Raw genomic sequence first — 14968 nt, forward strand, 5'->3', positions numbered from 1 at the left:
GGGACTGGACAGGTCAAAAAGGGAACATGAACAAAGGGTATGGAAAAATGAGGATCAAGCTGCCGGGTAATAACTAGATAAGCGTCTTTCTTATACAGAGCTTCGAAGCGTTAAGTTTGTTATCCTATAAAAAGCAGAGATAAAGTTGAAGATAAAGAGAGAAGTTCATTTGAAATCACCGTTACCTAATTAGGTTAGAAAGTGAAATAAGAATCAGGTATGGAGTAAAAGGACATAGCACAAAACAGAATAAAGTTAAAAAAATACCCGGTAGCCCTCCTAATACCCACCCTGGGACGTTTTTTCCTTAGGACCCATTATTAATCGCCTGAATTGTCCAGCAGTTATCCGCCATTCCGGCGTGCGATTGGACTGCTAGCGCCGACGTCGGAAGGAGTGTGATCCGCCAATCCGGTGTACGATCCGTCCCTCTTGGATTCGGCGTAGGCATTACCCCGAGCGTCAAGGCAAAGGCGACCTTCCCTCATTTCGTGCTTGCATCCGGCCGCATCGTGAGACACTACCCACATACACACACACACACAGTAAGTCAAAATAAAAAGCTAATTAACAAGAGAGAAAGTGCTTTCAATTCCTTGATCGAAGAATCCTACCTACAGCCGACTCTGAAGCTTCCTTTTTCATGCTTGAGCTAAAGCCAGTAAAAAAAAGAGGTTGTTGTAGAACCCACCCTCAATGATCCCCGTTGGCAAGACCAGGGATCGAGGGCTTAGTGAAGTGGTCCGTCTGACCGCTTTTAACAGTGTGTATGTGTTGCCTTAGGGTATGTTGGTACGAAAACCGTAAACGACCGCTGAACATCATACACACCGAAATCTGCGGGCTCATGAAAAATCCAACACCAAGCGGCAACAAGAATTTCATCACCCTAATCGACGAGTTCAGTCGGTTTTGCATGGTTTTCCTGCTAAAGTCGAAAGACGAAGCAATCGATAAGATTGTGGAATATGTTCGGTGGGCAGAAAATATCTTCGATAGAAAGCCTTTTGTACTGCGATCTGAATGAGGAGGAGAATACGTAGGCGATAAGCTGAAGCAGTTTTGCAGATCGGAGGGCATACAACAGCAGTTCTCGACTCCCTACTCACCGCAGTAAAATGGAGTAGCCGAGCGAAAGAACAGGTTCCTCCATGAAATGGCCAGCTGTATGTTATTATATGCCAAACTTCCCAAACTCGTGCGATTCTAACAGCCACGTTCAACCAGAACCGTCTTCCATCCAGAGCAGTTGATAGGATACCATTCGAGTTGTGAACAGGCAACAAACCAAACATGACGGATCTCCGAGATGCTGAGTTCCTGGAATTCTCGAAAGGATTGGAGCAGCGCGAGGAAGCAAGCGTGCTTCCAGATATGTAGCTAGATGAGTGCAGTGATCCAGATAATCCAGTGACGGAGAGTGAATAAAACCCAGTGGTAGTGTTCGAACATGGTGAAGATAGAAAGACGCAGGAAGAAGAGTGTCAATTGGTGTATGAAGATGCAGAAGATACGATTGAAAGTGGCTTTCCTGGCTTTGAACAACTGAGTGATGAACTGGAAGTGCCAGATGGATCAGTGTTGGACCGCCAATATAGGCGTACGCGTGGTGTGTTACCAGCAGGTATGAGGACTTTATTGTTGGAAAAGTGCTACTTGGCGAAGAGTCAAGTGACTTTCGTGATGCATAGAGTGTACCTGTTTGGCAACGCGCTATTCGGAAGGGATTGAAGCACACAAAGTGAACAGTACGTGGGAAATATCAGATCTGCCACCGGGCAAGAAGGCCATTGGTGTGAAATGGGGTTGCAAGATAAACCGGGATGAGAAGGGCAGCATAGTGAAGCATAAGGCCCGTATTGTCGCACAAGGACACTCACAGTGTTTCGGTGTGGATTTACGTTGTGTGCACTGCTCACCGTTGCAGGGAAGAAGCAGCTGTTCCTGAAGCAGTACGATGTTTGAACATCCTACCTAAACGGGACCGTCGAAGAAGAGCTGTATATGCAGCATCCTCCAGGTTTTGCAGTTCCGGGGGCACGAGCAAAAGGTATGTAGACTTCGTAAAAGTATATACGGGCAACGCCAGTCCGCAAGATGCTGGAACAAAGCATTACACTCTGTACTCCTCGAGCTAAACCGCAGACCCATGTCTCTACATACGATATGAGAAGCCGTTTGCCGTCATTTTAGGCTGCGTTGACGACCTGTTGATTGGCAGCGCAAGTGAGTCCGATATAGCCAAGGTATATGATAGTCTCTGCAAGAAATTCGACGTTACTTTTTTGGGCTGTGAGATTGGGAGAGAGGGATGCTTCTGCACGTTAAAGTTGTCAGCGTACATCGACACATTGCTTTGTAAGTACAACATGGAGAACTGTCGGCAATCCAAGACTCCAATGGATCCTGAGTACACGTCAGCTAACGAAGACAGTAAGCGATTCGTTGATCCGACGCTGTACCGAAGCCTCGTAGGAGCGTTGTTATACTTGGCCGTTAACGCGCGACCTGATCTGTCTTTGAGCGTCGGATTGCTTAGGAGAAAAATCAGTGAATCTAACAACATGGATTGGAGTGCAGCAAAACGTGTTCGGCAATATTTGAACACAACCATAGACTGGCGGTTGAAATTCGGTAAAGGATGGTGTGTCAAAAGGCTTCTCCGATTCTGACTGGGCCGGAGATCACCGGACAAGAAGGTCGACGACCGGGTTTATCTTTTTCTATGGAAGAGGCACGATTAGCTGGGTGAGCAAGGAGCAAGGGTCAAAGTTCTGTGGCTCTTTCATCCCTCGAGGCCGAGTACAATACTCTATCGCTAGCTTGCCATGAAGCCGTTTGGCTAAGGCGGCTATTAACAGAGCTGGGTATACCCGAATAACAACCAACGGTGGTATTCGAGGACAACCAAGGGTGTCTCAGCTTTGCGACGTCGGAGAGAACTAGTGATCTTGTTAAATTCATTGACACCAAGAAGCACTACTACGAGATCTGTCTGAACAAAAAGTCATCAAGTTGGTGTACTGTTTGACCAACGAAATGGTCGCTGATGCACTAACCAAGCCGTTGGGACCAACGAGATTGCAGAAGTTCATCGATCAAGTCGAATTGAAACCCTAGACTCGATGTTCATCCAGGAGGAGTGATGGAGTATGATGAGAAAATGAATTTGAACTACCTTTGTTGCTATGCTATCTTTTCCTTTTTTTGCACAGTGTACTAGTGCTTATCGAAAACCTCCAATATTACTCCGGTTCCGCCTACCTGCTGGTTTTCTGTCCTTCACAACTTTCCTGATGCTCGTGGAACTGCCCCAAGGTGTTAAGGCACATTTGTATATAGATTTTTTTTCAAACATTTGTTTTTGAGTTTAAATAAATTTAATTCCACATTTAATGGTGTCAATTGAATCTGGATGAAGTCAGAACATTTCTCATGTTGTATACGCCCAAAAATTACCATTTTTTTTGGTGCGTAGCTTTCATAAGAAGAGCGCAGTTGATATCCCAGTTAATATTTGTTGAAGATTAAGAATAATAATAATCGATTTTCGGAGCTGGTTACTCTCGGAGTAACCATGAGTTACTTCCAGTACAGGAGTGATTCTACCTCAATCTTTTGTCCACCTCCTCGCCAATCGATCGTTTGTCTCCCTTCTATTTACTCGACCTTTTGTTCATTCGGCCTGTTGTTCATTCGACCTTTTGTACTTTCTACCTTGTGTCCTTCGACTTTTTGTCTTTGGACCATTTGTCCCGTCGGTGTACTATTCAATGAATGTTTGTGAATAATATTACTCCTATCGCCCCACCTCGAGCCGAATGCAACAACAAATCCCAAAAACCCCCTGGGCCATAAAGCAAAACGTCAAATCACATTCTACTGCTCCGTTGTTCTGATCACATAGCATAGCATCAGTCCATTACTAGAAGATGAACGAATCATTGGCTTTTCGCTCTGCTCTTATCGCACTGTTTTACCTAGTCGGCACCGTTCAGTGCTTCCAGTGTGGAATCAGGCAAGACAAAACTCGCTCTCTCATCACAAACGCACTTGATGTTCAGCCCGGGGATTACCCGTGGCACACGGCAATCTATCAAGTGGTTCCTGTTAAGCAGTACATCTGTGGTGGTACCTTGGTCGGACAGAGTGTCGTCATAACGTCTGCGCATTGTGTGACCGTTCCCGGACTGAGTGTGGCGCGATCCATCGATGATCTCGTGGTACAGGTTGGAAAGCATTTGCTCAACACAAGGAGCGATTTCGAAATAGAACATGAGCTGAGCTCAGTCATAGTTCATGGAACCTTCAGTTCTGATAAACATGATAATGATATCGCTATGCTGATTACAAAGCAACCAGTTCAATATGGAAAATTTGTACAACCGGCATGCCTTCCTGCATTTTCGATGATCCGCGACAAGATGGTTGGTACCATCGTTGGATGGGGCTTTACCGAAAAGGTGGCCGTATCCAACACTCTGAAAGCAGCGAGTACTCCAATTGTTTCAAGAAGTGATTGTTTGACCAGTAATCCGGGAGCGTTTTCTAGTAGTTTGACGAATGAGATGTTCTGTGCTGGCTATCGAAATGGAACGAATGCCTGTAACGGTGACAGCGGGGGAGGATTATTTCGGAACATACGAGGTAGTTGGTATCTACTGGGAATTACTTCATTTACGGCAGCAAAACGACAGAACGAAAATTTGTGCAGTTCGACCGACTACACGGCGTTCATCAATGTTGGGAAGTACAAAAGATGGATACAAAATAATTCAGGTAAGTTAATGCAGCATCGTGCGTAGTATTCTATTTAGGATTAGCGAAATATGGAAATCAATTAACTATATTCATGAAGGATACGCACGAAAGACGATCCAACTTAATAGGGTTGATGTTTTTTTTTATTTCGGTCTACGTGTACCTTATATTGGACTCATGCCTCAATTCTGAAATGAGACATTTTTTTGATCAATCAGCAACAAATAATAGCAGTTTGTATTGTCCAGATGCAACATTGCTCTAAGAAATATTTTAGCACAGATGCGATGGGTGAATTTTTTAGATCTGTCGTCTCTTCTCAGTCAGTCGTTTCTTCTAAGCATTTTTTCTGAAGACTAGCTAGTATGTCTAGCTCTTCATTTGACCATTCTGGAGATATTATGCTGCTTTTAATTAGGGTGCCTCTGCAAAAAACCAGTGTCTTTATTGAGAAACATCTTCATCTTTCAGTTCGTAATGTGGCTCGCAAAGTTGGAAAATAAAAATCATATGTACAAAAAGTGAAGCAGAAGGCGTACAAAATGGAAAAGGTGCAATATCGTAATGATAAGCAAAATGTCAATTCAAAAAGTCGTGCTAAGGAACTTTTCATCCAGTTTTTGCAAAAAAAAATCTTGAATCATACGTGCTCGAAGACTTTCAACAAAAAATGCCGTTGTCGAGTGTTTCCGACAAAGAAACATTTGAGATTCCTCAAAAAGTATTTGGTTTGGCAGGCCATATGTAGTTGCGGCCGTAAAAAGTATTATCTCTACCAACACTATCAACAGAGATGTGTACGACAAAAAATGTTTGCAAATGCGGATGCTACCATTCATCAGAAGCCAGTTCTGTTTTGGCCTGATTTGGCTTCTTGTCACTAGGCAAAATCCGTCCTGGAATAGTATAATACACAAGAGGTCAAATACGCGCCAAAAACAGTCAATCTGCTAAACTGTTTAGAGCTTCACCCAATAGAAAGCTACTCTGATTAAGCGGAACCCGAGCAAAGCTGGAGATCAAATTGAAATCAAAATTTGCTGTTATGATGTAACTTATTTTGAACACTCCAGTTGATCTCATTAAGGTTAACATTAAGGTTAACACTGGAAAAATGAGGGCAAACTTTTAAACTGTTGAATCAATCGGAAAACTTATCTTGCTTTCAAAGAAATCAATTTGATTTCTGATTTTGCATTCATTATGTTTAACTGAATACGGGCCTGGCGTAAATCGTTAACATCCATGCTTCTCACGCGCAAAAACTTGAGCTCAAATCTCACCTCGGGCAAGTAACGAATGATCTAAAATATGTTAAATAAAACAAATAAACAATAATCGTTAGTGCAACGACAGATAAACTTATATTAAATTTCAAGCAAGACGTTAACAGCAGAACTTCAAGTTAAGTTACTTTCATTTAAAAAGTCTTAACTGCATAATGAAAGCACAATATGATATCAGACTAATGCACAGTGGTTTACAAGTGAAAATTCGTGAACATAATTGTATCCTGATATTTGTGTACATTTTAGTAATTTGACGTGTTCCAATGATTTTCATAATGGTCTCCTCCGCAACTTTTGGAATATTCACCTTAAATTTTTGTTAAGGTGCAACTGTACTTCAGAAACCTAACTTTTCTATTTCAACAAATAGAGAGTAGATGTAGATAAAAAAAAGTTATAGAAAATCTTATTTCAAGAAACTTTGCTCAAGTCATTAAGTTGCCATGACTTCAATTTGCCGAGGTATAGGATATTATTTGACAGTTGTACCTTAAATCAGTTTTTTAAGCTTTTATATACTAGTATCCAACCGCGTAGTATGGCGTACAAAGTAGTGTTTTTGTTGAGTTGTGCTGTGAAAATAAATTAATAATTTCGTGTGAAATAGTGGCGTGTGCCGCGAAAGGATTCCAACGCGTGCCCGTGGTGTTTTTCTAACAGGATAAGTAGAGGAAAGGTTGCCTAGCAACTCGTTTTTGTTTAATTTTGTATTTTCCCCCCGGCGCGCTATTGCTTTTGTGTAGTGAGCTGTGGCGGTAAAATTTTATTTTGTGTTCTCCTCCCCTGTATATATCTGCTGCTAACAATGTTAGCGTTTAATTTGGTAAAATGGATGTGTGTAATGTATGCGAGCAGTCTATTGCTATGAGTGGGCTCCCAGTTACGTGTGTAGGTCCGTGCAATGGAACGTTCCATTTCACTTGTGCGGCACTCACTAAGACTGCGGCGAGACTTATAGCAGATAATGCAAATGTTCTGTTCAAGTGTGATAGTATCAGATCAGAGTTGTGACGAGCAGAATGATCTGATCTCGCGCGTCAAAAGGATAGAGGAAGAGATGAAAAAGGTTTTTCAACTCTCGGACTCGATCACTGACATGCGAGATCACATTGCTGTTCAGGTGGACATCGCGGTTAAAAGCGGGATGGCAGACATTAGAATAAATGTAAATGGTCTTGAAAATTTAATTTGTGAGAAATTGTATAATATGAAAAGTTCATTTTTTAAAATTGATGCGGAAAACCAATTAGCTGTAAATAATGATCATCGCAGTTCATCTAGGACGATTCAGTCAAAATTGGACCAAAATACCAGACGCAAAAACGTAAATTAGTAATTAGTAATAGTGATCATGATGATGATGTTGTTTTTCAAGAAAATGCGAGTTTTGCGGATGTTGTAAAAAGACATAGTCGTGCTAGTCAAAGTAAAACTAATAGTAATAGTAACAGTAAAAGTAACAAACCAGATAATCGTAAGACTCGTCCGGTCATTGTGATTAAACCGAAAGAGTCCAAACAACCTTGCGAAGATACTCGTAAGTTTTTGACAACTCAGTTGGATCTAAAAACACACAAAATTAGTAATTTTAGGAATGGTAAAGATGGCTCCATTATTGTTGAGTGTGTAACAGGAGCAAACGTTAGTGATGTAAAAAATGGTATTGAAAGCAATCTGCTGTTGTTCCCACTTCGGTGCCAAGATTGAAAATAGTGGGCATGAGCGATCAGTTTTCCTCCGATGTATTTATTGACTACTTAAAAAGTCAAAATGAAGACATCGCTATTAATGATGTAAAAGTAGTGAACATGTTTGAAAATCCACGCTTCACTTAAAACAAGTTTAGTGTTGTAATTGAAGTCGATGTTGATACTTATAAATTTTTGTTATGTGCGATAAAAGTAAATGTAGGGTTTGATCGGTGCTCGATAGTTCCCGCGATTAATGTGTTGAGATGCTTCAAATGTGGAGAATTTGGGCACAAGAGCATGGATTGCAAAAATTGTGATAGATGCTCTAGGTGCAGCCGTCGGAGTGTACGTCAACTGTATTGAAATGTATTAATTGTTTGAAAATGAATAAAGAACGAAAAATGAACTTGGACGTCAACCATGCCGCATTTAGCTCGGAATGTTTGCTCTATAAAAGACTTTTTGATCAGAAGAAAAGCAGCTTGCGTTTCAATAAATAGCAGCCAAGTTCCAGGAATGTGAATCAATTCGATTTGTTATACTTGAATATTGCGGGGTTGTCAACAAACTACGTAGCATTACGTCAGATTGTTGAGGAAAAACGTCCTCTTTTAGTTTTATTATCTGAAACTCATATTGTAGAAACTGAAGCTTTTGATCAGTATAGTATTCCGGGATATATTGTTGCTGCTTGTTTATTACATTCTAGACACACTGGCGGTGTTGCTATTTATGTCAAAGAATCAGTTCAATTCAACCTTCGTACCAACGAAGTTATTGATGGCAACTGGTTCTTGGGCATTACAGTTGTACGTGGCATGAAGATGGGTAATTATGGTGTTTTGTATCATTCTCCCAGTTCTAGTGACCAGCGTTTTGTTGAAGTTTTATAGAACTGGCTCGAGACATTCCTTGATTCTAGTGAATTAAATATATTGGCTGGTGATTTTAATATTAATTGGCGTGATAACCATAATTCGAATCATTTGAGGCGTTTAGCTGAGTTTTTTAATTTAAAACAAACGGTTAATGAATATACGCGTATTTCCAGGCACAGTAGAACTTTAATTGACCACGTTTATTCCAATTTTGATTCCATTTGTTCAGTTACGGATACTGATTTGAAAATAACCGATCATGAGACTTTAGTGATTAATGTCTTAGACCATGTAACGATAACGATAATTTTGTAAAATTGAGGTGCTGGAGGAAATATTCGAAGCAAGCTGTTTCGAATCTTGTTGAGAGAAGCCTGGATTTTCCATTCGCGGCCGGAAACTTAGATGAATCTACAGCTGTTCTTAATAACGCTTTGAAAACGTGTACCAATCAACTAGTTGAGCAAAAGTTTGTTTCTTTGAAAAACTCGAACAGCTGGTACAATTTGGATCTTTTGCGTCTTAAACGGAAAAGGGACAAATGGTACAAGATGTTTTGTAGATCTAATAATGACAATCATTGGACTAGGTACACAATCGCGCGTAATAAGTATTCACAATCGATAAAGAAAACTCGTTGTGAATATGTTCAAAAGGAGATTGATCAGCATCAAAACAACAGCAAAGAGTTATGGAAAATTTTGAAATCTCTATTAAAACCTAGTAATTGCAAACCGCGGTCCATAACTTTTAATGGCACATAAGAACAGTCAGAACAAGTAATTGCAGCAAAGTTTAATGATTATTTTGTAAACAGTGTTTCATTGATTAATCAATCCATTGAATTGGTCGATGAACCTGACGAAATAAAACAGCCAGTTAAAAGTAATTGTAGATTTGAAGTTTTTCACCCAATTACATTAGATGAACTTGGAGTTATTTGTTTTTCATTAGGAAAATCGACTGGAGTAGATAATGTTAATGCTAGATTTGGAACAAATTTGGAAGGAATCCTATCCACTGGTCCCTATTGAAAAAGTTGCTGAAACGATTAAAGCCAAAGAGTTTCGTCCCATCAACATGGGACGAGAGAAAATGTTAGAACTTGTTGTTAAAGGCCAGCTGTTGGAGTATTTAAATAGTAATAGTTTGTTGATACCAGAAAAATCAGGATATCGGGAAGGTCATTCTTGTGAAACCGCGTTGAATTTGTTATTAGCGAAGTGGAAAAATAACTTGGAGTGTAAAGATACGATTGTTGCTATTTTTGAAACAATTTCTAGGCCCTTAAGATCAATCAAGTGCTGTGGAATTACGAGTACATACTGCATATAAATGGTTTGAAAGCTATTTGTCTGACAGAACTCAACGGACTGTTTTTAATAATTCTGTTTCCATTTCCGTGGGGAATAACCTTGGAGTGCCCCAGGGAAGTGTATTAGGGCCCCTGTTATTTATTATGTATATTAATGACTTGCGACGTGTTTTACGATTTTGCGACATTAATCTTTTTGCAGATGATACTGTGTTATTCATTGCAGCTAAGGATTTAGATGATGCCGTTTTACACTTGAATGAAGATTTGCGTTCTCCACCACTACTTAGGTTGAAGTATAAGCAGTTGAAATTGAATACAAGTAAAACTAAATTTATGGTAATTTCACGGAATCGAGTAAATGAGAACGTCTCTGTTGTAATTGATGATGAGACTATTGATCGCGTTCGGGAGATTAAATATCTTGGCGTGATTAATGATGACACACTTAAGTTCAACTCTCACGTTAAAAATATCATCAAGAAAATTGCCAAGAAGTATGGAATTCTTTGTCGACTGAAAAACGATTTAACTATTGCCAGTAAAATACAGCTATACAAATCAATCATCTTTCCTCATCTAGACTTTTGCCCTTCCATTTTATTTCTGGCCAATGCAACACAAATATCGAGATTACAGCACTTGCAGAATAAAATAATGCGTTTGATTTTGAGATGTAATAGGTTCACTTCCTCAACTCTGATGCTAGACGCCTTACAATGGTTGTCGGTGAAGCAAACGATTGAATATCTGACTACGGTGTTCATTTTTATTGTAGTTAACGGTTTGCTGCCTCGATATTTGTGTGATCGAATTGAAAGAGGAAGTGATTTTCATTGATATAATACTAGAAACGCGGTTATGGCTATACGTTCCTATTATGGTGTATTCCAATTCTTGCCTATGAGAATTCCATAGGCCATAACTGGAACACACCATAATAGGAACGTATGGCCGTAACTGGTACACCTACCCTATTATAAAGGAATAAATGTTTTCAACTCGATGCCTAGACATATCAAACGTTCAGCAACACTTACAGAATTTAAAAGACACTGCTTTTCACACGTTAAAACTTTCGTTTGAACAGTTATCCAGTGAATTTTTAAAAATTGACAAATTATGTATCTTGACGAAGTTATCTCGAACGGATAATTTTATATGGATAGCTGTCATAACGACTTTTTTTTTTAAATAATTATTGTAGCACTGCAAAAACTGTTTCTGTTGGCCACGATGGTGATGATGGATTTTAAATATTTGATTTAATAGTAGATTAATTAAAAAAAGTAATCTACAAAGGTTTGAGCCTCGCACGCGTATTACGGATATAGAGGACTGAATTTAAAATTTGATTAAAAAAAATGCAATTTTGAAGCTTATTTGGAAGATACCTTGGGTGTAGTAGTATTAGTTTTTCTGACAAATGATGAGGGTTCGTGAGCATTCCTGACATTGCTGAAAATTATGATAGCATCAGATTGCGGGGTTGCTAGTGCAATAGGATGCTTTGTTGATTGCTTGTAATACTTATGAATATTTTAGGTGAAAAAAAAGGCGAATAAGGAGGTGGACGCTTGAGGTTTTTCACAGTTATATCGCTGTGAAGCAACTGTAAACTCTAGAGGGAATTTATATCTGTAACTGAAACCAGTTCGATTTTGTTTGCTAACCTGGTTAAAATGTCATATTTAATTATCTTAAAGATAAATCATCCAGCTCAAACCTTTGTGGGGTAACAGGTGGGACCATCATCATCATCATCATCTTACACCTTTTTGTTAACATTTGCTAAGTTGCTGCGTTAACTTAACTCAATTTCTAAAATCAAAACAGCAACATTTGTTTTCAATTTGATCTCTAACTTTGTTCGGGCAGTGTACCGTACGTTGTACTAAAGAAGTCTTTATTCGTTACATTCTCCAACAACAACAACATCAGTAACAGCTGGCTGCGCCGGGGATTCCCAATCTAGCGAGCGCGTGTTTAAAAGCCTAAGAAAACGAGATCACACTCGTTGAGCAGCGCATCAGTAACCAAACGCGACCCAGTCATTAAGCAGCGAAAATGAATACACTTTTTTCCGTGTGCATCGTTATCAGTAGCGTTTTAATAATAGCTCTAAGTTCACCCATAGTTGACGATGATGACTGTTCGTAGTATATGATACTTGTTGAAAAATCACTGAAAAAATGCTCAACATCATTTCAGATTCTTCGTTTGGATCTCTTTGTGTGGATAATCGTCAACCGGCAAAATTGAAGAAGCAATATTTCGTCCACAATAACAAGGAAGTAACATTTTTGGCAGCTTGGAGATTGTGTCAAAGCGTTGGCCACCGTCTAGCAACGATTACTTCGGAGGAAGATAGTCAACTCATAGAACAAGCCATTGCAAAGTCCTCCAACACGAAAGGACCTTGGTTCATAGGTGGAACCGATTTGGGAAATGAAGGTCACTTCATCTGGATTGCAACCAATAAGCCCATCGGTTATCTGACTGGATACTTCAACTACTCTCCTGGCCAACCGGATAATGCTGGAGGAAACGAGCACTGCCTTGAGATCGGACGCTGGGGTGGAGTATTTTGGAATGACGTTCCTTGTGAGTGGACACAACGCTACATTTGTGAACATGTCAGTGCATACTAATTATTGTTTTATTATTGAACAATAAATACAATCTCTTGTCTTACACTAGTTAAATCGTTCACATACGAATTTCAATCGCTTCGAACACACTGAATCGTTCCATTGCATCGTTTCCGCCTTTAGCTCCACACAATGCTCTTTTTCACCTCGAATGACGGCCGAATTTGGTTCCCCGGAAGCCCACTGTTCGAACCGGACCTGCTTGTTGTCTAATCCCCAGTGGAAAATGCCATGCTTGGCCAAATCATTGGCACCGATCCAGTAGCTTTCCGAGGGTCCATCACCATTGTATTGAAGCCATTCCTTCAGATCCTGATTGTCATATCGATCACGGATTTGTACCATCGACATTCCAATGCTGTTGCAATGGGAAACAGCTTCGAACCAGGTACCTTCCTACAATTAAAGTAAACTCAAGGCTCGCATTACTTGCCCGCTCAATGATTTCTTCAACTCACATCGAAAGGAATCAAGAATTCCTTTATTCCAGTACTGGTGGTTCCACATGGGCACAAGCATTTGTTTTTGAGCAGAATGTCTTGAATAGAATAGCGACAGTTAGATCATAATTTAACGAAAATCAAATATTCGGAAACCAACCGCGCACAGTCTGATTGCCCAAAAGGTCAGCAGTGACGTATTGAAGAATACTGACCAAGCAAAGCGTTACGACTGATAGAAGGAACATTGCTTCGAGTGATACGTTAAGTTAAAGACTAAACAGCTTATACCCACGTTCAGAGGTGGCAACAGTACATTTTTTGAAAAACCATCGTCCAGAGCGAAACAAAACAGCCAGCACACGGGCGACCGTCTATAACTACATTCCAAGCGAACAGCGGAGATAGAGAATAAATAAAATCTCGCAGCCTGATTTTTCCAAACAGTTTATTGTAATGAAATTTCAGCTGCAGGCTTGCGTGTGACAGTAAATTACCAACTCCCTTATTTACGCATAATTTTAACATTTATGCTTATGAGTGGTCAGTCTTCATTCTTATCTTTTAATTCCATGCAATAAACATCAAATAAATGCAGTAATTAGCCAGAAATCAGCAAAATTCTACACGACATAAATTTATGTCGCGCGCGCCGCCGGTCTTGTCTGCTTCTTTGTGCGAAAATGTTCTGTCGCTGGCAGAAAACAGTTTAGAAATGTCATGACATTTTTGCCGCTTGCCAGTTTGTTTTTGTGTGTCGTCACAATGGTTATCGCAAAATGTATCAAATGTTAAGGAAAAAATGTTAAACTCCAGGACTCGTGCCACCACTGCCCACGTTCGATCATCAGTGAAGAGAAAGAGAGAGAGTGAACCGACAATAGATCAGTGCACGGTCCCTAACCTCACTTTTTGCTCCCTATCATTTTGCTTCTGAGTAAAAGAGATAGCAACGAATGGGAGCCAAAACAAACCACCCAAAACTGTCAAAACTTACGGGTGAGAGAAGAGTGCGGCAAATCTTCGTGAACTGATCAATTGGGTTTCATTGCGCTATCAGGGGAATCCCATTCTTCGTGTGATGCTTTAAAATTATACTGACTGTAAAACGGTGTGTATGTTAGCAAGCCATCGCTCAATGGTGGCACATTTTCGTTAAATCGTTAATCGTTAATCAATTAAACACGAAAACCGTTAACGAGTTGATTCACGATCGTTAAATTGTGCTTCTTTAAAACGTTCGTTGAATTTGGATTATAAGGCCGAATGCAAGAGCCAGGTTTCGAGCAAGGAAGGGGCGAAAAAAAAAATTACTATGGAAAATTTGGCCGAATGCCATTTCACCGAACGCCATTCCCCCGAAAGTCTTTGTGTAACATCTTTTCCGTAAAATGCATCTAGAACGTGTTGAAATTAGAACTTGTGTGTACGCTCGTTCGTGGCTACTAAAATTGAGTGAAAACCACTCAATTTAATTAAAACCAGATCTACTCTAAATTGAGTAACATAGCCAGAACTGCATTTTTAGTAAAACGGCTAGGTAGTTGTTGATGAGTTATTTCTACTTATTCCCATAAAATCTTTTCTTTTGTTTTTTTTTGCTGAAAAACATTTTAATCCAGCATTTTATTTTATAGCAAACAGAATGCAAAACAATTACCTCTAAATTTACGGTACGTTTTCGAACCCACGGTGGCTGAAATTTGCTCCATTTTCGAATGATTTCCTTTTAAATTTTCTAATTTTCTTCTACTACGGAAAGGAAAACTTCGTATTTTTACATTATCATACCACCATTTTTATTAGTCAGCAAATGGGCTGAAAACTCAAAATTGAGATCCACCTTTATTTGTTGACGTTTGTTTGCGCTTTCTCTGTCTAGCACACAGGGATGCATTGGATGAATCATAATTTTTCCTCCTGCTCGCACTTGTTCGAGATAG

General features: G+C 39.7%; 2 protein-coding genes across 2 annotated transcripts; one reads left to right on the forward strand and one right to left on the reverse strand.

Annotated features, from left to right (window-relative positions):
* The first annotated feature begins 3906 nt into the window (after positions 1 to 3906).
* Positions 3907 to 12631, forward strand: LOC135711276 (elastase-1-like). The gene is made up of 2 exons (XM_065234082.1): positions 3907 to 4779; positions 12146 to 12631. Exons 1-2 carry the CDS (start codon positions 3933 to 3935, stop codon positions 12583 to 12585), a joined length of 1287 nt encoding a protein of 428 aa, XP_065090154.1. The 5' UTR covers positions 3907 to 3932; the 3' UTR covers positions 12586 to 12631.
* LOC135711280 (C-type lectin 37Db-like) lies at positions 12556 to 13318 on the reverse strand. Its single transcript, XM_065234085.1, has 3 exons — positions 13186 to 13318; positions 13044 to 13123; positions 12556 to 12981 (listed from the first exon to the last, which is right to left on the reverse strand). The coding sequence occupies exons 1-3, from the start codon at positions 13271 to 13273 to the stop codon at positions 12631 to 12633; spliced, it is 519 nt and encodes a 172-aa protein (XP_065090157.1). The 5' UTR covers positions 13274 to 13318; the 3' UTR covers positions 12556 to 12630.
* Positions 13319 to 14968: the final 1650 nt, after the last annotated feature.

The sequence above is a fragment of the Ochlerotatus camptorhynchus genome, unplaced genomic scaffold (genome assembly GCF_037179485.1).
Source record: "Ochlerotatus camptorhynchus isolate MF236.1 unplaced genomic scaffold, CSIRO-AGI_Acam_v1.1 ptg000429l, whole genome shotgun sequence".
In the NCBI taxonomy this organism is placed as follows: Eukaryota; Metazoa; Arthropoda; class Insecta; order Diptera; family Culicidae; genus Ochlerotatus; species Ochlerotatus camptorhynchus.

Bases quoted from the DNA above. Each gene is read 5' to 3' on its own strand.
- LOC135711276 (XM_065234082.1), top strand. From the start codon at position 3,933: ATGAACGAATCATTGGCTTTTCGCTCTGCTCTTATCGCACTGTTTTAC. The intron at 4,780-12,145 runs GTAAGTTAATGC...ACATCATTTCAG, and splicing joins ATGGATACAAAATAATTCAG to ATTCTTCGTTTGGATCTCTT.
- LOC135711280 (XM_065234085.1), bottom strand. From the start codon at position 13,273: ATGTTCCTTCTATCAGTCGTAACGCTTTGCTTGGTCAGTATTCTTCAA. The intron at 13,124-13,185 runs GTTGGTTTCCGA...ATTCTATTCAAG, and splicing joins GGGCAATCAGACTGTGCGCG to ACATTCTGCTCAAAAACAAA. The intron at 12,982-13,043 runs GTGAGTTGAAGA...CTTTAATTGTAG, and splicing joins AATTCTTGATTCCTTTCGAT to GAAGGTACCTGGTTCGAAGC.